This window comes from Beta vulgaris, chromosome 4 (genome assembly GCF_026745355.1).
Source record: "Beta vulgaris subsp. vulgaris cultivar EL10 chromosome 4, EL10.2, whole genome shotgun sequence".
Taxonomy (NCBI): Eukaryota; Viridiplantae; Streptophyta; class Magnoliopsida; order Caryophyllales; family Amaranthaceae; genus Beta; species Beta vulgaris.
In genome coordinates, this window is record NC_079205.1 from 55,736,656 (window position 1) to 55,760,720 (window position 24,065).

The 24,065-nt window shown below is 40.2% G+C and overlaps 1 protein-coding gene across 5 annotated transcripts; it reads right to left on the reverse strand.

The window, feature by feature from the left end:
* Positions 1-1,205: 1,205 nt before the first annotated feature.
* Positions 1,206-22,425, reverse strand: LOC104890624 (uncharacterized). 5 transcript variants are annotated; one of them, XM_010676177.4, is made up of 9 exons: positions 21,945-22,424; positions 21,439-21,495; positions 4,648-4,722; positions 4,096-4,282; positions 3,306-3,460; positions 2,906-3,049; positions 2,706-2,806; positions 2,458-2,611; positions 1,206-1,659 (listed from the first exon to the last, which is right to left on the reverse strand). In XM_010676177.4, exons 3-9 carry the CDS (start codon positions 4,714-4,716, stop codon positions 1,576-1,578), a joined length of 894 nt encoding a protein of 297 aa, XP_010674479.1. In that variant the 5' UTR covers positions 4,717-4,722; positions 21,439-21,495; positions 21,945-22,424; the 3' UTR covers positions 1,206-1,575. The 5 variants fall into 5 exon arrangements, with proteins under 5 accessions (XP_010674479.1, XP_010674480.1, XP_048499288.1 ...); XM_010676178.4 differs by lacking the exon at positions 21,439-21,495 and having other exon boundaries at positions 21,945-22,425; XM_048643331.2 differs by lacking the exon at positions 4,648-4,722 and having other exon boundaries at positions 21,945-22,425.
* Between the last annotated feature and the right edge of the window lie 1,640 nt (positions 22,426-24,065).

Here is a 24,065-nt window from a genome sequence, read left to right on the forward strand (position 1 = left end):
TATTGAATTTAGTAACTAATAAGCTTACATTCCGTTATTCCAAAATGACAATTTCATATACTAAAACACAAAAACCAAATATTTTAATAAAATAATTTTACCATGAATTTTGTTTTTTGAGAGTATGATGACTCTTTTAATCTCTTGCATGAGTGTTGTTCTTGTCAAATGACTATGAGTAGCTTTCATCGTCATGTTTAATTAAAACTTTGACTACATTTGCTAGATCGGTAAAAAAAAATGAATATAGTCGAAGCTATATGTGCTTTTAACTATAATTCTACAAATATATATCAAATTGAATTATCGCCATTTCTTTATTGTTAAAAGGTTTTAGTTGACATTTCACCAAAAATAATTAAAGGTTTTAGTTTCACATTATGTCTTTTAGTTTCGTTTTGTATTGCTCTTTTGTACGTTTTCTCGATGTAAAAACCATCTACAAATCCTAGGGTCATTTTTTTCGGATCTGATTTCCATTAGCTTAATTTCAGTACATTTATACAACTGAAATCGCGGTAATATGGTTTGCCGAAGCCTTTTATACGGTAGATGTGCCACCTCTTCTGGGTTTTTGGTACGTTTAATTTGCCTACAATATCTATTAGATTGCTTGCTAAAGACTGGCTTGCTGAAGACATGAGGTCTTTGTGCAATTCCTTCTGTGCTTGTGTTGTGTTGTCAACTAACTCGGTCGCAAGAGCCTAGGAAATGTTCTCGTGAGCGTATGATTCAGTGTTGGATTTTGGCAATCGCCGAGTGAGCTTTGCTGAAATTATCTACGGTTAACAATGTCTTGTTTCATATAAGCTGGTTTTTGCAGTTGATCTTTCCAAGTACTCAGCAACAGTTCACAGCAATGGTAGTAGACTTAACAGTCCATTCTAATATATATTTCCTTCTGAAGCATATAAATTATTGTTTGATTGTATCTCCAAGTATCTTAAAATCACATTCAAATAATAGTAATAGTATTAATTAGCAACAAGAATAGTTTCATAGTATTATTATATTAAGCTCATCGCGTAAATCATTATCAATTTTAATCTCTACTGGCATATTCTATAAAACATCCATATGCATAAACTATATACTTTCCAATCTGGTCTAATATGATCTGATAAAAAGTGAACCAAACATAATCTAGATTTCGAACTCATCGTAATAAGGCCCTATAGTTTACTTTCTAATCAAGACATTTCTGATTGAACAAAACAATACAGAAATAAATTTTGAAGTAATAGGACGAGGTCATCTCAAATTGCCTCACTACAAAGAGTCGCAGATTGACAATATTTTGGACAACGAAATCAATAGTTGTGAGCAAAATAACATGAAAAGAAACTTAGCAACAACTATGAATCAGAAAGGGCGCGGGATTAAGTGAAATTGAAAACAATTCGAACAGCAACACAGCAATGACACTGAAGGTATCTTAACTCTGTTTCTCACACTTGCATATTAACTTACAAACCACGGAAAGAAAAGAAACTAAAACAAGAGGTGAAGATGCTATCTGATGAGAAGCATCATCTGGACAGCCGCAATAATTGTTCAGCCAGAGAAATCTTGCCGTCATGACTGATCTTCGTCACTTTCATTGCCAAAGATAGAAGGAACTGGTACTTTTGGCTTCTTAGCAGCACCCCCGAATAAGCTCTGTCAAGTAAGAAAGCAAAAATATAAGAGTTATCACTTGTTAGGTAGCAATCATGGAGATAAAGGTAGGGGGAGGAAAGAACGAGAACTTGTATTTTTCTTCTACATCTTTCGAACATTGGATTACCCTTCCCTTCTCCCATGTAATATCCAAACTAGTATAATTAATTCATTCTCTTCCCTTCTCCCTCCCTTTCCGTATTCCCTTGTCCAAACACACTCTAAGACCATACCACTATCAACATATCCATTGATATGGGATACCAGGAAAAGACAAAAGAGCACCAAGTACAGGAAACAAGAGGAGATTATAAGCATATAGCTACTATTGTGACAACCTATTGCATCCTCCCCAAATCATTCAATTCCTTGATGATGAAGTTAGTTACTTGTTTGATTGACACTTGACAGTCTTGACACAACATAGTAGGGAAGTGGAAGTTCATGGAAATATGGCTGGAAAAACTCCAGAAAATGGAGAAAGTTGCTTATTTAATCCCCCTAAATAAGCGACACTTCATGAGGGGAATTTCACTTCCCATAATCAGTCGAAGAACTTTTTTTTTCTAAGGAATCAACTTCATGGGAAAATCTACTTCCTAGTAAGTACTACTTCCTACATTCAATTAAACAACCAATAAATGTTGTATGGAATAAGAAAACAGTTAACAAGCTTATAAGCAGTTAGAAATGCAGAAGCACAACTGTGTGTAAGAAGTTTCTTAGTTCAAATAGCAATCTTTTCCAACTAATGCACATAGCTTTTATGTCATCATCAAAATTCATGATCTCACTTACTTTAGATGTGCCACTTTTAGCGGAAAAGCCAAACTTCAGTGCTTTCCGCTGATCATTATCAACAGGTGCAGCAGTTGCTTTTGTTGCATTCGTAACAGGAGCACTTCCAGGCTGCTCTTGCTCTTGCATTTGCTGTTGCTTGCGAGCATCAGCACTGATCACCAAAGATATAGTATAAGACGCATAAAGACAAAAGAAACATCTACTATATGACTATATCCTAATAAAGTTCACAGAATAGAACCAACATTTGGGCAAACTTGGCCATCTCTTTCTCTTGTCGTTGCTGTTCTCGCTTTAGCCGATCATCACGACTGCTACCATGCATCTCTCTCATCTCCTTGAAGCGCTGATAAGCCAATAAAGTATATTGATTAGACTTAGAATGTCACACGGAGATATAGTGCAATATAATGATATATCATATATATGTAGAATTCAAATGTACCTTTCTATGATTGTGGTCATAGGAGCTTAGGTGAGCTTCAAATTCCATAGCCAACTTGTATTGCTTGTTACACAGATCACAGAAAAATACTTTGCGTATTTCTTTCACCTCAGTTTGAATTTTCTGCTCCCGTTCTGCCAACACCTGATTTCAATATGTGCACGAAGCAGGCAGAAGAACCCACCAGGTAATAAAAACTGATCGAAATTCTCAAGAGCTTCCAAAGTGGAGGTTCGCTTATCCTATACCACTCCCCTCAAAAGACATATATATATGCTATATGCTGCCTTCTGCTATTAGATATAGGTTTCACAAAAAGTAATGAATCAAATAACTTTATCTCATAGTTCTATTACTTGCATTTGTGAAAATTCAGACTAATTTAATTGTGTCAGCATACCTCTCTCTTCCTTGCAACTTCCTCCGTCTCCTCCATCTCAATATCAAGCTTTTTGCGCTGAATATTTTCTTCTGCGGTAAAGTAATCATCTTCTTCTTGCTTTCCGATCCCTAATTTCGGATCTCTCAAGCCAGACTTTATTGGTTCAATTATACCTGCATAGATCAAAAATCTCTTATAGTAATAGAAAACAGTAGCTAGACAGACCAATAAGCTAAAAGACAACCCTAGGACATTTGTAGAGAATTTAAACCAACAGGTGGAAAAATCTCTAGCAATTAACACATAATGCTTGCCAATAATAAAGTCTCAGAGAGGTGACACATGATACATATCAGATTGTCAAGAACACTTCAGTCCTCTACAAAAAAAAAAGGGTCGGTAAGAATTAAGGGGAACTACTAAATGACCCATGTCATCTATGGAAATGCTGACTAAGGGCATATTCTTTTTACTTAGAAAAACCCCTTAACTTATCTGATGTAAACTTATCTAAACTTACTGGTAGTTGTCTAAACACTTCTAAGATACTTATATATTTCTAAAGGTAAAAGAACAGGGATTAAGCATACGCCAGCATAAATTGTAACTCGTAGACATGTTAATTCCCATGACCATGACGTAAACCAAAATGGAACAGAAATACAGCTCCACAGGCAGGAAGTGAAGGTGTTACACTCACATTCATTCACACAAACACACCACACACACACACACACACACACACACACACACACACACACACACACACACACACACACACGATTTGTATCGTTGGAGCAACACGTACCCTGCTCATCCTTTCCCAGTCCCTTTCCTTTCCATCCCATTTTCTGAAGAAGCTTGAACCCAATATTAGATGATGACATATGCTTGTCCTCTGATGCTTGCTCAACATTATCTAAATCAACATTCTCGGTAGGCCGGTGGTAGATTGGCAAGCGAAAATCTCCGCCCATATCATCGCCAAATAAATCCTGATAAGCAGAAAATTCACAAAAATGGAAAGATATGAGCCAAACACACTACAGTAGCAATCTGAGTCATGATTAAAGTACCACCCCAAGGCATAATTGAAAGGCTAGGCAGGAAAAAAAAAACCACATTCTTCAATAGGATATCAAATCTTTAACTGGCACTGAGTTATTGACAATTCTAATTTCTAGAGAGAAGAAAATTTTCACAATCATTAGAAAAGAATTACTCTGGTTCACATTAAGCCATGTAGAGTTCTCAAAGAAACAAAGATAATCATTCAAGATTTTTGGCTGTAGTCCATAGCTAGCAAAATCAATATCCAAACAGTGTCAATCTCAAGTAAGAAAATACTTAAATACTTTACCTCTTCCTTTTCTTTCTTTTTGTTTCTCATGTTTGACTCTGCTGCACTGTAGTTCCTTCTATAGTCCATTTGACCCTATAAGAGACAGAACAACGAACATCACTCCCCTGATGGTTCTTATCCCACACACTTCTTCAATTAGTAGGAAGGAATACTTCCTGAGGTCCTTCTAATATAACAAAGCCACTCTTCCAATTTTAAGTTCAGTTTCAATTCCAACAATTTAAAACGCAGAACATCACAATTCTCAAGCATCCACCAATGACAAGCAATGAACAGAAGAGTGAACCCAATTCGAATAATTCACAAGTAATGATGGTAAAGACAAGGTAAAACAAACTGCTACGAGTTTCTTCAACAATAACCCAAAATTAGCAGTTAGCAGTGCAGCCATTTTCCAAGAAATTCCAATTACATTATACTGTTCTACATCACGTATTTGCAAGTAATAGAATGCCGTTTAGCTTGAGAAGCGGAGTAGTATCTAGGTGAAGGCTAAAAACCTAAATTTAATTTCTGCTCCTTGGTATATAAACTCACTAACATAACTTCCTCTACACACCACTCATGATTCATGACCATTTTACTAGTAACCTATGTAGCACGGGTACTTCACTTGATACCCGTCCCTTGTGCCCGATACGTCCTCGTACCACGTATAATAGCGGTACTCACTAATTTTACCATCTACAGACTTGGAACAAATCAAGATAACTGGATTGACGACAAAACTCAACTAAAAGAACATATCCGGTCTGCCTTCCAGCAAAGATTCACTACCTGTACTGACCCAATCATATCACCCCAGGATGCAGAAGTACTCACTGCACCATACTGTTGAGGAAATTAAAAATGATTTCTTTGACATGAACCCGCACAAAGCACCTGGTTCGGATGGGTTCGGAGCCCACTTTTACCAAGCCTTCTGGCCTCTTATCGAGAATGAGATTTGTATTGCAATCCAAGGGTTCTTCCGCCATGGGAAATTACCACCCTCTCTAACTCATACCATAATCGCACTAATTCTAAAGAATGCTAACCCGGAAACGGCAAATCATTTTAGACCCATTAGTCTTATCAATACCTTATACAAAGTCATCTCAAAACTTTTGGTAAATAGACTTTGTCCTATTTTGAAAGCAAATATTAGTCCACTACAAATTACAAAATACATTCACCCCACAAAGATCCATTCATGATAACCTGCTTATAGTTCAAGAGAACATGAATGTTTTTCAGAAATCGTCCTCTGAAATTGGATGGTGTGCCCTTAAACTTGATATGGAAAAAGCTTACGATAGAATCGAATGGGTTTTCTTGTGGAAATGCATAATCGCATTAGCTTTCCACCATAATGGATTATCTGGATTAAAGAATGTGTTTAGTGTCTCATACTCGATCAAAGTAAATAGGGAGAATACTCCTTGGTTCCGACCACAAAAAGGATTACGGCAAGGGGATCCATTATCCCCATACTTATTCATTATGTGTATGTATATTCTCATTCAGAAATTATCCCTTGAAAGCGCTACTTCAAGTTCTGATCTAGGGAGAAAGTTATGCCCAAATGGGTTAGGGTGCCCTGTCTCATGATTGCACATGATAGCTTGGTTATTTGCAAAGGTACCACCTGAGCCTCTAACAATCTTAAGCGGATTCTTATCGATTTCCAATCAACTTATCAATTTCCGCAAATGTCCAGTCAACTTATCAATTTCCATAAATCATCCTTGATTTCCTCTCGAAACATACCCAATTCATTACCCCAGGCCATTATTTGGGATGCACTTCTCCTCCTTCCGACCACTAAAAAAGACTACCTTCCAATCCTACAAAAAAACTCAACAATGAATCAACCAATGGGAAGCCGACTTCCTTTCAAAAGCAGACAGATTCACATTGATTCAATCCAACCTTGAATCACTGCCAGCATACTCTTGCTCCTGTACTCTCCTTCCTAGTGATGTTTGTAAGCAAATTGACTCTATTCATAGCAAGAAAAAAATTAGAGACAAAATAAAGAAAAATTAGTATTCCGCTTATTAGTTGGTCGAAAATTAGCCAACCAAAAACACACGGTGGGTTGGGCCTCGGGAAGACCCAACCCCTAAATCAAGCATTCCTAACCAAACTAGGATGGCAACTAATTTCTAACAGCAATAGCTTATGGGCTAAATGTGCGTCGAACCACGTTCTTCTAATACAACGCTAAAGCAAATGACTCCACTATTTGGATAAAAGTCCTAGCACAACGAGAAATTCTACGAAAAGGCATACGATGAAAAACAGGAAAAGGCAAGTCTGTTTCTTTCTGGCTCGACAACTGGGCAATTGATGACAATTTTGCGAACATTATGAAACAATCATTGAGCACTATTAACGTCAACCTCAAAGTCGTTGATTTCATAACAGCGTCTAAAACATGGAACATCACGCGCCTCATGCAACTATTGTCGGATTATCTTAATCCAAGGCATCCCCCTCCCAACTTATGTTATGGAGGATTCCCCGGTATGGGGTCCTACTTCCTGAGACAACTTCTCCATCAAATTGGCAACTTGGCTAGCGCATAATATCACCAAGGACAATGTCTGCCTTTTAAATGGATTTGACAAATCAATATACCGCCAAAGATCCAGATTTTCTTATGGCAAATTTGCCACAAAAGTCTAGGGTGTGTCCAACCTTATTTCAGAGAAAGATCATTCTGTTCCAATCTTCCCTCTTTGCAACATAGATACAGAATCTTTCGATCATCTTTTTATTTATTGCACAAGAGTAGCAGAAATGTGGCTCTCTAACCAGATCATTGATTGGATTCACTTGCAAGTTCCAATGCAACCAGTGCTTAGTGCTCCAACAACTAAAATCTAAACGCTCCCTAACCAAAATTATTCTACTTCTATGGAGTATCTGGAAAGAAAGAAATAGCATTATCTTCTCTAATGACACGTGGGGCTTGCATCGAGTCTTCCACATTGCCAAATTCCTTTTTCTAGAGTGGCAGACAAGATTCGATCTTGATAGCCATCAATCTACTGGATCTCCCCTAAAGGGAGCACTACCCCTTTTCCATCCCCCCACTCATTCCTTCATCCTCACCTTGTGGCTCCCTCCGCCACCAAATTCCATCAAACTATTCGACTGCTCCGTCAAATACCAAGGCACGGCAGCAGGATTCATTTTCATAGACCACTCAGGAAGCACTTCAGGCCACAACTTACAACCTTGGACAAGCACCAGTTTTCATAGCCGAAGCAATGGCACTTCACAAAGGGTTTACAACAAGCCACCCAACTTGGATTCGACAACATCCACATTGAAGGCGACAATCTTTTAGTCATAAACACAATTAAGAATATATGGAGTGCTCCGTGGCAAATTCAGCCATCATCAAAGACATACAATTTCTTATGCGACACTTCAATTCGATTAACATTGCACATATCTACCGCGAAGCTAATAGGGAAGCAGACTGGATTGCAAATGTAGGGCATTTAGTTACAGATTCTTTTATTATAGATCTCTGTAATGCTCCTGAACTTTGTAAGATCCTTGTAACAGATGCATTAGGTATTCCCCTCGAGCGGAGGGTCTCCTAATGCTTTTTTATCTTACCTTTATTTTTTTTTTTAAAAAGCGTGTAAGCGTGTTGTACCCTAAATGATATCTACTTCCTCCAGTCTCAGCCAATAATAGCACAAGGTTCACAATAAGTGCAGACAGATCTTGGTCATCCACAAAATAGATGGATCCCATAACAAAAAATGAAGGCCAAACAAACAATAACATCCTTTAATTAATTCATTCACAAACAGTAACATCTAGTGACAATAAACCCACAAAATCTGGATTTTTTTAGCTTAATAGTGAGTTAAAAATAAAAATCTGAATTTTCAAACAAATATTTAAGTGTAATCTATAAAAATTAAATCTTGAAACTAATAATCGCAAAATTAGTCCTAAACATACCTTCAATTTTTTCGGGAACCGTCGAAGAAAACCCTTCAATTTCTTTCCTCAGCTCCCCCAAGTTCCAGAAACAAGTAATTGAATTGATGCTCGCAATACGAAATTCAACTTCTTAGATAGAAATCTGGGATGGACGAATATGAATGTAGAGACTAGAGAGAGGGGGAATTTCTTTTGTAATCGAGGGTTAGGGTTAGAAACTTCTTGTTTCCTATCCCTTTTCCGTTTGTTAAGATTGTGGGGTAGATAATTTTTTTTTTTTTTTTGAGGGGAAAGAGAAGTGCATTAATCAAAGGGACAAAGTGTCCATAAGTACATAAGGTGTTACAGTACTAGGGCAGTGATGCTCCCAACATTGCTCAACACCAAAAGGCACAACTCTAGCAAGGTTATGGGCGACAGTATTCCCATCCCTTTTAACATGAGAAAAAGAAACAGAAGAAAATGCATTACATATAGAAAGAATGTCCCCAAGTATTGCATCCAAATCTGAGAAGAAAATTGCTGCTTTCGATAACCTTTTCGTTACTACCAGAGAGTCGGATTCAAAAATTACATCACCATATCCATGAGCTTTGGCCAAGCGGGTTGCCATGTAAATGGCCTTGCATTCAGCTACCTCGGGAGGCCAGTAGGCACGCACACGTCTAGTTGCAGAAAAGCGCACCTTACCTTCCGAGTCACGGGCTATCACTCCAAGTCCCACCCATCCTTCCTCGGCCAAACTTGCATCCGTGTTCAATTTAATAGCGCCAACCGGGAGGAGCATACCATCGGCTTGGGCTCGGAGCCGCGGGGGGCGCACTCCTCCATAAATCCTCACAGCTAGTTATTAAAATCATCAACTTGTCTCATAACTCTCACCCACAACAGTGGCAGGGTGACTGTATGCTCAAAGACTCTCCTATTTCTTTCAACCCAAACGTTCCAAAGGATATAACATCCCTTCTGAACCACAGTTGCATCCATCTCACTCCATCTGACGAGGGTATCACACATGACTTCATCTTCCACCCCTGGCAATAATATATGCAGCCCATCTCTTCCCACAACTTCAGGACATCGGGCAGCGTAGAATAAATGTAATTGCGTCTCATCCTCTCTAGCACAGCAGGGGCATCCTGCTTCGTCGATAAGGTGGCGTCTCTGAAGCACTTCCTTACTGGGAGCGAACTTGTGCAGGCACGCCACAGGAAATGACGTACCTTAGGCGACACATTTAACTCCATAAAATATTCCACACTCTATGAAATCATCCAGGTTCCCCCTTTCCCAACATATAGCAGTTTTCACCGAATAATTGCCGTCCTTTGAGTATGCCCAAGTTAAATCGTCCTGTAGACTCTAGTGCTTAAAGGGATGGCCAGTATACTCGTTGATCACGTTCATTGAAATGGCTCTCAATAAGTTCACATTCCACTCCTTCCTTTCAACATCCATTAAATCTCTCACCACTTCTAGTCCCTCCACTCGGCACTCTTGATGAATCTGCCTTCTTCATCCCCCACCCATGGTGCACTCCATATGTCAATTTTCGTGCCATCGCCAACCCTCCAAATCAAACCCTCCAATACCAAACTCTTCGCACCCCAAATACTCTGCCACGAGTAGCTATGCGAGTATCCTAACCGCGCTTGACAAACATCACCATCAGGATAATACTTGGCACTCATTACCCTACTCAAAAGGGACTCTTTTTATGTAATAATCGCCAACTTGTTTACCAATAAAGCATCATTAAAGACCGCAAGGTCCTTAAATCCCATACCCCCCATACACTTGGGTTTGCACATTTTCTCCCAACTTAGCCAATGCATTTTCGCTCATCCCCTTTCCCTCCCCACCAGAATCGCCATAGCAGAGTGGATTTCTTTTATGACAGCACAGGAAGCTTATAAACTCCCATTAGGTATGTAGGCAATGCTTGGTAACAGCCTTGATAAGAACCTCTTTCCCAGCTCGCGACAATAACTTTTCTTTCCAACCCCTTAACTTTTTCCACATTCTATCTAAGAGTTCCCGAAAAAGCACTTTCTTAGATCTCCCACAAAGAGCTGGAATACCAAGATACTTCTGGTGTCTATCAACTTGCCTCATATGGAGAAGATTAATCAATTCTTCTTTTTTCGCACAGCTTACACCCCTAGAAAAGGATACCTCCGACTTTTCATAATTAATTTTCTGCCCGGATGCTGCTTCATATTTGTTGAGAACATCAACTATTGTCAAGCACTCCTGTCGGGTAGCCCTAGTAAAGAGAAGCTGTCATCTGCAAAAAGAAGGTGAGAGATTTCTGGACCATTCCGGCTTGCTTTCGCACCATGAATTTCTTTCGTAGCCACCTTTTGTTTAACCATCTGAGAGAATGCATCAGCAACCAAGATAAACAGGAAAGGAGACAAAGGATCACCTGGCGTAATCCTCTAGAAGGGGTAACAGAACCACATACCTTCCATTAATAATGAAGGAATACGAAACAGTAGCAACACAACTCATCACCAGATTAACCCATCTTCCATCAAACCCCATCGTCAACAGTAGCTTCCTGAGAAAACCCCACTCCACTCTGTCATAGGCTTTACTCATGTCAAGTTTCATCGCAATCAATCCTTTCCTGCTTTTATTCCTCTTTTTCATAATCCAGAGCAATGAGAGTTATCAGAAATCATTCGTCCAGGGACAAACGCACTTTGATTCTCCGTTACAATACAGGACAGAAATTGTTTAAGCCTCAAAACAATAGCTTTAGAAGCTATTTTGTACAATACATTGCATAAACTTATAGGCCTGAACTCAGAGACAATAGTAGGGGATTTAACTCTCAATGATCACCAAGAACAAAAGTGGCAAAAGAAGCCTATCTTAAAATTGGGAGGTTGAATCCAGAAAAGTCTCTCTCTAGCGTCTGACTAGGGTTTGAGTGTGAGTCTTGGTGTCCATCGTTTTTCTCGATTTTTCGATCATTTTGATCCCTCTTGGGATTGGTGTTAGTTGACATGGCTGATGAGATTCTCCTTAAGGTTTCCGAATTGACAATAACAGCGGAGGAAACCAATCAATAATCTTTGATGATATACTGGATAATGAAAACTCTCAAGACTTTGCCCTAGCGTTAATTGGAAAGGTTGTGACAGTAAGGTCGTTCAATTTCGAAGCGCTTAAACGTACTCTAAATCAGGTTTGGGCGATTTCCAAAGGGGCACTATTTCGAACCATTGAAAACGACCTCTTTGTGGTCCAATTCGCATGTAAACGTGATAAAGAAAAGGTTATGGCAGGCAGGCCATGGACCTTTGATCAAAGTTTGGTGATATTACAGGATATCGACGCTGACATACAACCATCAAACATTACTATGAACCTGTCACCGTTCTGGGTTCGACTCTATAATCTTCCAATGCGATGCCGGTCGGAAGCGCATATTAGAACGATAGGAGGGAGTCTCGGGGAGGTTCTTGAAGTGGATACGAGCGAAATTCTTTGGGATAAATCGGCACGTCTTCGGGTGCTTGTTGATATTACAAAGCCGTTGCGGAGGGTTCAGCGAATTTCTTTAAGAAATGGCGGTTCTGCCATGGTTGAGATCAAGTACGAGCGGCTTCCAACCTTCTGTTTTTTGTGTGGTGTGATAGGCCATATAGGGCGGGATTGTGTGGATTTTTCTGAGGATGATAAAGAAGGTGATAGACAATGGGGTGCTTGGCTTAGGGCATCACCTAGGCGTGGGAGGCAGAAGATGGAAGAGGAAACAAAAGCTTTCTTGAAGGTGGCTCGTGCGATTGACTTTAGGAGGTCGGAAGGGGAGTCGAAGGGAGCTGTAAAACAGAAAGAGGTGCAGGAGGGGGCTGTACAACAACTGGCGGGTCCTTCTCTTGTGGATAACCGTGTTTCAGGCAGCCCAAGCCCGACTACCGTATGCATGGCTGCTGCTACGTACCGAGATCACGGCCCATTTGTTTCTGCTAGCTGGATGTTGGTAGCATGGCTGCCGATGTCGAGAGTGATGCTCCACCTATCCAAGGTGACGTGAATATAGTTGCAGCTGTGGATATCAATCATCTTAACATGGAAAAAGGTGATGGTTTTGAAAGTTCTATTAATTTTGTTGCTGGAGAAGGGAATGTGGCCACTAAATTTAAAAAACAAAAACATAAGCCACGGGTGATAAAGAGTGGTGGGGTTTCTTTACATAATTCTTTAAATAATTCTATGAATATAACTCATTGCAATATTGCTATTGGTTCTATGGTTGGTGAAAAAAGGAAAACTGTTGATCATATGATTGTGGATGATTTTTGTGACTTGGATGATGTGGGTTCTAAGAAACTTAAACGAAATGACTTTTCTGAAATTGGCAGTAATGTGATTATTGCAGAGGCGGAGGTTGGGTGTGACCAACCCGCCGGGCATTATGAAAATATTGTGTTGGAACTGTCAGGGTATGGGTAACCCTTGGACAGTTCGTCAGTTGAGAAGACTTAGTGCTTCTAATACCCCCGACATTCTGTTTATGTCGGAAACTAAAGTTACTAAAAATATTGTCGAGCAGAAAAAAGAGAGTCTTGGATTTTCCGGGGCCTTTGGAGTGTCGTGTGTTGGGAGAGCCGGAGGTTTATGTATGTTTTGGAAGGAAGAAACGATCTCTTTTAGATGGTGTCTTTTTCCCAAAATTATATTTGTGGTGATGTGGGGAGTAGTAATGATGTGCGATGGAGGTTTGTGGGTATTTATGGTTGGCCGGAAGAGGAGAATAAATAAAACTTGGGCTTTGATAAGGGTTGTGTGATGAATATGAGGGGCCTATAGTTTTTGGGGGCGATTTTAATGAAATTTTGAGTTATGATGAAAGGAAGGGGTGCTCGAGGGAGCGGAGAGCTATGGTGGGTTTCGTAATGTGATGGATGATGTAGTCTTGGAGATTTGCGTTTTGTGGTCAGTGGACACTTGGGAGAGAGGGAGGAGTCCGAATCTCGAATTAGAGAACGCTTGGATCGGTTTATCGTCTCGCGTTCTTGGTGAATTTATTTCCAGAGGCTTCTTGATCATAAGGTGCGTTACTGTTCGGATCATGCTGCTATTGTATTACGTTGTTTGGGAAATGAGGGGATGCCGAGAAGACAGGCTGTGGTTTTCGTTTTGAGACCTTTTGGCTCTTGATGATGCTTGTGAGGAGGTGGTGAGGGGAGCGTGGAGTGCAGCAGAGGGTGGTAGAATTTGTGAAAAATTAGGGGTTGTTGCGAGGGAGTTGCAGGGATGGAGTAAAAAGTCTTTCGGATCTCTGAGAAAGAAAATTGAAGTAGTGGAGAAAAAGTTACATGAAGCCCAGGTGAAGCTATTTCGAATGACAGTTGTGAGAGGTGTGCGAGTTGGAAAAGGAGTTGGATGAATTACATGCTAAGAATGAGGCTTACTGGTACATGAGATCGCGAGTGGCGGAAGTGAAGGATGGGGATAGAAATACTTCCTATTTTCATCATAAAGCTTCCAAAGGAAAAAACGGAACCTTATTCATGGTATTTTGATGGAGGTGGGAGGTGGCAAACGGAAGGCGAGGAGATTGAGTGTGTGGTGGAACGTTATTTCAGAAATCTTTACTTCTTCCGAGCCTTCTTCTAATGATTTTCAGGAGGTATTGCAGCATGTGAAGATGTCTGTGACACAGGAGTATAACGATATTCTTCTGAAGCCTTACTCAAAAGAGGAGATTTTTGCAGCTTTGAGTGATATGCACCCTTGTAAAGCCCCAGGGCCTGATGGTATGCATGCTATCTTTTATCAGAGATTCTGGCATATAATTGGTGATGAGGTTTTTAATTTTGTTAGCAGCATTTTACATAACTATTCTTGCCCAGGGAATGTTAATTGTACTAATATTGCTCTTATTCCCAAAGTTAAATCCCCTACTGTTGTCTCTGAGTTTAGGCCTATAAGTTTATGCAATGTATTGTATAAAATAGCTTCTAAAGCTATTGTTTTGAGGCTTAAACAATTTCTTCCTGTATTGTAACGGAGAATCAAAGTGCGTTTGTCCCTGGAGAATGATTTCGATAACTCTCTCATTGCTTTGGAGATCTTTCATACTATGAAAAAGAGGAATAATAGCAGGAAAGGATTGATTGCGATGAAACTTGACATGAGTAAAGCCTATGACAGAGTGGAGTGGGGTTTTCTCAGGAAGCTACTTTGACGATGGGGTTTGATGGAAGATGGGTTAATCTGGTATGAGTTGTGTTGCTACTGTTTCGTATTCCTTCATTATTAATGGAAGGTATGTGGTTCTGTTACCCCTTCTAGAGGATTACGCCAGGGGATCCTTTATCTCCTTTCCTGTTTATCTTGGTTGCTGATGCATTCTCTCAGATGGTTAAACAAAAGGTGGCTACGAAAGAAATTCATGGTGCGAAAGCAAGCCGGAATGGTCCAGAAATCTCTCACCTTCTTTTTGCAGATGACAGCCTTCTCTTTACTAGGGCTACCCGACAGGAGTGCTTGACAATAGTTGATGTTTCAACAAATATGAAGCAGCATCCGGGCAGAAAATTAATTATGAAAAGTCGGAAGTATCCTTTTCTAGGGTGTAAGCTATGCGAAAAAAGAAGAATTGATTAATCTTCTCCATATGAGGCAAGTTGATAGACACCAGAAGTATCTTGGTATTCCAGCTCTTTGTGGGAGGTCTAAGAAAGTGCTTTTTCGGGAACTCTTAGATAGAATGTGGAAGAAGTTAAGGGGTTGGAAAGAAAAGTTATTGTCGCGAGCTGGGAAAGAGGTTCTTATCAAGGCTGTTATCCAAGCATTGCCTACATACCTAATGGGAGTTTATAAGCTTCCTGTTGCTGTCATAAAAGAAATCCACTCTGCTATGGCCGATTCTGGTGGGGAGGGAAAGGGGATGAGCGAAAATGCATTGGCTAAGTTGGGAGAAAATGTGCAACCCAAGTGTATGGGGGGTATGGGATTTAAGGACCTTGCGGTCTTTAATGATGCTTTATTGGTAAACAAGTTGGCGATTATTACATAAAAGAGTCCCTTTTGAGTAGGGTTATGAGTGCCAAGTATTATCCTATGGTGATGTTTGTCAAGCGCGGTTAGGATACTCGCATAGCTACTCGTGGCAGAGTATTTGGGGTGCGAAGAGTTTGGTATTGGAGGGGTTGATTTGGAGGGTTGGCGATGGACGAAAATTGACATATGGAGTGCACCATGGGTGGGGATGAAGAAGGTAGATTCATCAAGAGTGGCCGAGTGGAGGGACTAGAAGTGGTAGAGATTTAATGGATGTTGAAAGGAAGGAGTGGAATGTTGAACTTATTGAGAGCCATTTCAATGAACGTGATCAGCGAGTATACTGGCCATTCCTTTAAGCACTAGAGGTCTACAGGACGATTTAACTTGGGCATACTCAAAGGACGGCAATTATTCGGTGAAAACTGCTATATGTTGGGAAAGGGGGGAACCTGGATGATTTCATAGAGTGTGGAATATTTTATGGAGCTTAAATGTGTCGCCTAAGGTACGTCATTTCCTGTGGCGTGCCTGCACAAGTTCGCTCCCAGTAAGGGAAGTGCTTCAGAGACGCCACCTTATCGACGAAGCAGGATGGCCCCTGCTGTGCTAGAGAGGATGAGACGCAATTACATTTATTCTACCGCTGCCCGATGTCACTGAAGTTGTGGGAAGAGATGGGCTGCCATATATTATTGCCAGGGGTGGAAGATGAAGTCATGTGTGATACCCTCGTCAGATGGAGTGAGATGGATGCAACTGTGGTTCAGAAGAGATGTTATATCCTTTGGAACGTTTGGGTTGAAAGAAATAGGAGAGTCTTTGAGCATACTAGTCACCCTGCCACTGTTGTGGGTCAGAGAGTTATGAGACAAGTTGATGATTTTAATAACTACGCTGTGAGGATTTATGGAGGAGTGCGCCCCCCCGCGGCTCCGAGCCCAAGCCGATGGTATGCTCTCCCGGTTGGCGCTATTAAATTGAACACGGATGCAAGTTTGGCCGAGGAAGGATGGGTGGGACTTGGAGTGATAGCCCGTGACTCGGAAGGTAAGGTGCGCTTTTCTGCAACTAGACGTGTGCGTGCCTACTGGCCTCCCGAGGTCGCTGAATGCAAGGCCATTTACATGGCAACCCGCTTGGCCAAAGCTCATGGATATGGTGATGTAATTTTTGAATCCGACTCTCTGGTAGTAACGAAAAGGTTATCGAAAGCAGCAATTTTCTTCTCAGATTTGGATGCAATACTTGGGGACATTCTTTCTATATGTAATGCATTTTCTTCTGTTTCTTTTTCTCATGTTAAAAGGGATGGGAATACTGTCGCCCATAACCTTGCTAGAGTTGTGCCTTTTGGTGTTGAGCAATGTTGGGAGCATCACTGCCCTAGTACTGTAACACCTTATGTACTTATGGACACTTTGTCCCTTTGATTAATGCACTTCTCTTTCCCCTCAAAAAAAAAAAAAAATTATCTACCCACAATCTTAACAAACGGAAAAGGGATAGGAAACAAGAAGTTTCTAACCCTAACCCTCGATTACAAAAGAAATTCCCCCTCTCTCTAGTCTCTACATTCATATTCGTCCATCCCAGATTTCTATCTAAGAAGTTGAATTTCGTATTGCGAGCATCAATTCAATTACTTGTTTCTGGAACTTGGGGGAGCTGAGGAAAGAAATTGAAGGGTTTTCTTCGACGGTTCCCGAAAAAATTGAAGGTATGTTTAGGACTAATTTTGCGATTATTAGTTTCAAGATTTAATTTTTATAGATTACACTTAAATATTTGTTTGAAAATTCAGATTTTTATTTTTAACTCACTATTAAGCTAAAAAAATCCAGATTTTGTGGGTTTATTGTCACTAGATGTTACTGTTTGTGAATGAATTAATTAAAGGATGTTATTGTTTGTTTGGCCTTCATTTTTTGTTATGGGATCCATCTATTTTGTGGATGACCAAGATCTGTCTGCACTTATTGTGAACCTTGTGCTATTATTGGCTGAGACTGGAGGAAGTAGATATCATTTAGGGTACAACACGCTTACACGCTTTTTAAAAAAAAAAATAAAGGTAAGATAAAAAAGCATTAGGAGACCCTCCGCTCGAGGGGAATACCTAATGCATCTGTTACAAGGATCTTACAAAGTTCAGGAGCATTACAGAGATCATAATAAAAGAATCTGTAACTAAATGCCCTACATTTGCAATCCAGTCTGCTTCCCTATTAGCTTCGGGTAGATATGTGCAATGTTAATCGAATTGAAGTGTCGCATAAGAAATTGTATGTCTTTGATGATGGCTGAATTTGCCACGGAGCACTCCATATATTCTTAATTGTGTTTATGACTAAAAGATTGTCGCCTTCAATGTGGATGTTGTCGAATCCAAGTTGGGTGGCTTGTTGTAAACCCTTTGTGAAGTGCCATTGCTTCGGCTATGAAAACTGGTGCTTGTCCAAGGTTGTAAGTTGTGGCCTGAAGTGCTTCCTGAGTGGTCTATGAAAATGAATCCTGCTGCCGTGCCTTGGTATTTGACGGAGCAGTCGAATAGTTTGATGGAATTTGGTGGCGGAGGGAGCCACAAGGTGAGGATGAAGGAATGAGTGGGGGGATGGAAAAGGGGTAGTGCTCCCTTTAGGGAGATCCAGTAGATTGATGGCTATCAAGATCGAATCTTGTCTGCCACTCTAGAAAAAGGAATTTGGCAATGTGGAAGACTCGATGCAAGCCCCACGTGTCATTAGAGAAGATAATGCTATTTCTTTCTTTCCAGATACTCCATAGAAGTAGAATAATTTTGGTTAGGGAGCGTTTAGTTATTAGTTGTTGGAGCACTAAGCACTGGTTGCATTGGAACTTGCAAGTGAATCCAATCAATGATCTGGTTAGAGAGCCACATTTCTGCTACTCTTGTGCAATAAATAAAAAGATGATCGAAAGATTCTGTATCTATGTTGCAAAGAGGGAAGATTGGAACAGAATGATCTTTCTCTGAAATAAGGTTGGACACACCCTAGACTTTTGTGGCAAATTTGCCATAAGAAAATCTGGATCTTTGGCGGTATATTGATTTGTCAAATCCATTTAAAAGGCAGACATTGTCCTTGGTGATATTATGCGCTAGCCAAGTTGCCAATTTGATGGAGAAGTTGTCTCAGGAAGTAGGACCCCATACCGGGGAATCCTCCATAACATAAGTTGGGAGGGGGATGCCTTGGATTAAGATAATCCGACAATAGTTGCATGAGGCGCGTGATGTTCCATGTTTTAGACGCTGTTATGAAATCAACGACTTTGAGGTTGACGTTAATAGTGCTCAATGATTGTTTCATAATGTTCGCAAAATTGTCATCAATTGCCCAGTTGTCGAGCCAGAAAGAAACAGACTTGCCTTTTCCTGTTTTTCATCGTATGCCTTTTCGTAGAATTTCTCGTTGTGCTAGGACTTTTATCCAAATAGTGGAGTCATTTGCTTTAGCGTTGTATTAGAAGAACGTGGTTCGACGCACATTTAGCCCATAAGCTATTGCTGTTAGAAATTAGTTGCCATCCTAGTTTGGTTAGGAATGCTTGATTTAGGGGTTGGGTCTTCCCGAGGCCCAACCCACCGTGTGTTTTTGGTTGGCTAATTTTCGACCAACTAATAAGCGGAATACTAATTTTTCTTTATTTTGTCTCTAATTTTTTTCTTGCTATGAATAGAGTCAATTTGCTTACAAACATCACTAGGAAGGAGAGTACAGGAGCAAGAGTATGCTGGCAGTGATTCAAGGTTGGATTGAATCAATGTGAATCTGTCTGCTTTTGAAAGGAAGTCGGCTTCCCATTGGTTGATTCATTGTTGAGTTTTTTTGTAGGATTGGAAGGTAGTCTTTTTTAGTGGTCGGAAGGAGGAGAAGTGCATCCCCAAATAATGGCCTGGGGTAATGAATTGGGTATGTTTCGAGAGGAAATCAAGGATGATTTATGGAAATTGATAAGTTGACTGGACATTTGCGGAAATTGATAAGTTGATTGGAAATCGATAAGAATCCGCTTAAGATTGTTAGAGGCTCAGGTGGTACCTTTGCAAATAACCAAGCTATCATGTGCAATCATGAGACAGGGCACCCTAACCCATTTGGGCATAACTTTCTCCCTAGATCAGAACTTGAAGTAGCGCTTTCAAGGGATAATTTCTGAATGAGAATATACATACACATAATGAATAAGTATGGGGATAATGGATCCCCTTGCCGTAATCCTTTTTGTGGTCGGAACCAAGGAGTATTCTCCCTATTTACTTTGATCGAGTATGAGACACTAAACACATTCTTTAATCCAGGTAATCCATTATGGTGGAAAGCTAATGCGATTATGCATTTCCACAAGAAAACCCATTCGATTCTATCGTAAGCTTTTTCCATATCAAGTTTAAGGGCACACCATCCAATTTCAGAGGACGATTTCTGAAAAACATTCATGTTCTCTTGAACTATAAGCAGGTTATCATGAATGGATCTTTGTGGGGTGAATGCATTTTGTAATTTGTAGTGGACTAATATTTGCTTTCAAAATAGGACAAAGTCTATTTACCAAAAGTTTTGAAATGACTTTGTATAAGGTATTGATAAGACTAATGGGTCTAAAATGATTTGCCGTTTCCGGGTTAGCATTCTTTAGAATTAGTGCGATTATGGTATGAGTTAGAGAGGGTGGTAATTTCCCATGGCGGAAGAACCCTTGGATTGCAATACAAATCTCATTCTCGATAAGAGGCCAGAAGGCTTGGTAAAAGTGGGCTCCGAACACATCCGAACCAGGTGCTTTGTGCGGGTTCATGTCAAAGAAATCATTTTTAATTTCCTCAACAGTATGGTGCAGTGAGTACTTCTGCATCCTGGGGTGATATGATTGGGTCAGTACAGGTAGTGAATCTTTGCTGGAAGGCAGACCGGATATGTTCTTTTAGTTGAGTTTTGTCGTCAATCCAGTTATCTTGATTTGTTCCAAGTCTGTAGATGGTAAAATTAGTGAGTACCGCTATTATACGTGGTGCATAATACTAAATCTTTCGGCTCACTATGTTACATCCTTTAACCTTAAATCTTTAATCTTTAATTGGCATCGAACGGGCACCGTCATCTTACTAGAATCATACGGGCTACTGAATCCTTAACAGACACTAGGTCTGTTAGATGAAATGCAAATACGGTTTCGAGCCGTCTCACACCCATCACCTTAGTATGCATACCCCCAAGATCGAACGGAACCTTCCGCCTACTTGAGTGTCAAAAATATAAGGACACTACTGTCGTCACAGTAGGCCTGCGTAGGAGCGTAGGACAAGTCCCACACTCCCCCCATTGTTCATGTACACTTGTAGGGAGTCCAGCTACAAGATATTGCCATAATTCATTTTAATATTAACCATTCATTTCATAACCACATATCGTATCTCTTGTAACACTCTTGTTACACTATGGATACATAGAATCAATTACCTGTTCTCTTCATTAAAATGCTCAAATCGTATCTCTTGTAACAACCTTGTTACACTATGGATACATAGAATCATTTACCTGTCCTCTTATGCTCAAATCATATCTCTTGTAACAACCTTGTTACACTATGGATAGATTAAAAATGCTCTTTGAAATACTACGATAGAATTACGCATTCCAATGCAACATATCAATTTCAATTACAAATGTCTAACCAGACAATCTCAATCAATCAAACATTCCCTATCATGCTTCTAGGTTCCAATAACATAGATTGCAACCTAATCATGATACTAATACTTGGGATTAAACTGGTACGCGTACGTACCTTGTAACGGAGAATTTTCGCTGTCTTAATCGAACGTTCCGCTTATGAAATTGGGACCTAAATCGTTAAATAAAAGCTTTAGTGCTACGTCGTTGGTAATATTAACAACTACTACGTAACTAAGACTATACGGTTTAATAATTTGAAGTAAACGATAACTAAACCCCTTGTTTATGAATTTTCGTTACTTTTCTATTATAAAGAGTTTAACGTCTTTTAAGAGTCAAAGCTAGTGAACATACTAATATTAGTTAGTGTCATTAGTCCACTATCTTTACCAAACCAGTTAAATTATAAATCCAACCATGTTTTATGTCCAAAATCTTATGTCCAAAAGTCTTAGGTCCAATCCAGTATTATGTCCAAAAGTCAGATTCGCATCTTTAGTCAGAATAATAACATGAACTCATTAACTTGAATTATTAATTAATTAATTATAATTTAACATAATTATGAAAACATAACTTATAATTAAACTTTATATAATAATATAATTGATTTTATACCGTTAAGCTCGCCGGCAATCAATTTCCGGCGACCGATTTCCGGCAACGGGGCAACAACTTCGTCGCACCACTCGCACAGCAGCAGCAGCGCACGTTTCGAGCTTCGTCGCACAGCTCGCACAGCAGCAGCAGCAACAACCTCGCGCAAGCCTTCGTCGTCCCTCGCTCAACACTTGAACCACTCGACTCGCACTTCGAGCTTCGTCGCACAACGCCCCTCCTGCTCGCTCCTTTGCTCGCACCCGAGCCTCGCACCAGCTTCGTCGCTCGCAGCCCGCACGTCCCTCGAACACACGGACTCGCTCGCTCACCCACACACCAGCACGTTCGCTTGCACACACCCGCTCCCTTCGCTTGCACACCTCGACAAGGATCCGCGAAGAACCCAGCGAGGGAGACGAAGAGAGGGACGAACAGCGAGAGAGAGGGAGATGAGGAAGAACAGTGCGAGAGAGGAGAGAGAAGAAGAAAGGGGGATGACGGCTGAAGGAGAAAGGAAACTTAGGGTTTTCTGAAATTTCTCATCTTGCTTCCCTTTTTATAACCTTCTAAAAGTGGTAACTCTAGATCGGGTGAACTCGGTTTAACCTTTATAAATCCGAAATTAACACAACCGACTCGTATTAATATTATTATATTCTTATTATTCTTGTAAATAATACTAAATCCTTTTTATTAACTTCCTTAGTATTTCTTAATTATTACGAATTAATTCCAAAAATACGGAGTATTACAGGCTTTCCCCCTTAAAAGAAGTTTCGTCCCGAAACTTGGAGGTAGCCAGTCTTAACAACGATCTTTTGCATTTCTAAGTCCCAAAATTTCATAAGCGTTTTCTAACGTTCGCACAACAGATCAGCAATAATTACAAATAACTATCATAATTAACATACTTTAGGGTGAAAGCGCGAAATTCTATCGCATTCTTCCCCTCTTAAAAGAAAAGTTACGTCCCCGTAACTCACGTACCTCTTGAAAAAGCTCAGGGTACTTCAGACGCATTGCATCTTCGGCTTCCCAGGTGGCTTCTTCAGTATTTTGATTTCTCCACAACACTTTGACAATTCTTATGTCCTTATTCCTCGTACTACGCACTTTGCGGTCTAGAATTTGGACAGGTTTCTCCTCATAGGATAAGGTCTCGTCTATCTCGACATTTTCAGGTTCAAGTACATGTGACTCATCCGGTACGTATCTCCGGAGTTGGGATACGTGAAACACATTATGGACCCTTTCTAAGTTATTGGGCAAATCTAGGCGATAAGCGACTTTGCCTACCTCGCCAGAATCTCATATGGTCCTATGAATTTAGGGCTTAGCTTCCCCTTTTTCCCGAATCGCATCACTCCTTTCATTGGAGACACCTTAAGCAATACTTTTTCCCCGACTTCGTAATTCTCATCCCTTCGCTTCTGATCCGCATAGGATTTCTGCCTGTCCTGTGCAGCCTTAATCTTTTCTTGAATGAATCGCACCTGATCCACTGTCTCCTGAATCATCTCAGGTCCTAACACCACAGTCTCACTAATGTCGTTCCAACACAAAGGGCTACGACACTTTCTCCCATATAGTGCTTCAAATGGTGCCATCTTAATACTAGCATGGTAGCTGTTGTTGTATGAGAATTCTATGAGGTCCAAATGGTCTTCCCATGATCCTTGGTATTCTAAGGCACAGCTCTCAACATGTCCTCTAAGGTCTGAATAGTTCTTTCGGTTTGACCGTCTGTAGCTGGGTGAAAAGTTGTACTCATCAATAGCTCACTACCAAAGCTTCCTGAACCTTTTTCCAGAAATTCGAAAGGAATCGCGAATCTCTATCTGATACTATACTCATGGGTACTCCATGCAATCGAATGACATTTTTCACATAGGCCTTGGCTAAGGCTTCCATACTCCACGTATCTTTCATAGGTATGAACCTTGCTGCTTTGGTTAGTCTATCTACTATCACCCATATGGTATTATTGCCTCCCCGACTCCTAGGTAAGGCTACAACGAAATCCATGGATATCGAGTCCCATTTCCATGTCGGAATGTCTAAAGGTTGAATCTTTCCTTGAGGTCTCTTGTGTTCACTTTTGACTTTCTGGCAGTTAGACATTTTGAAACAAATTCAGCT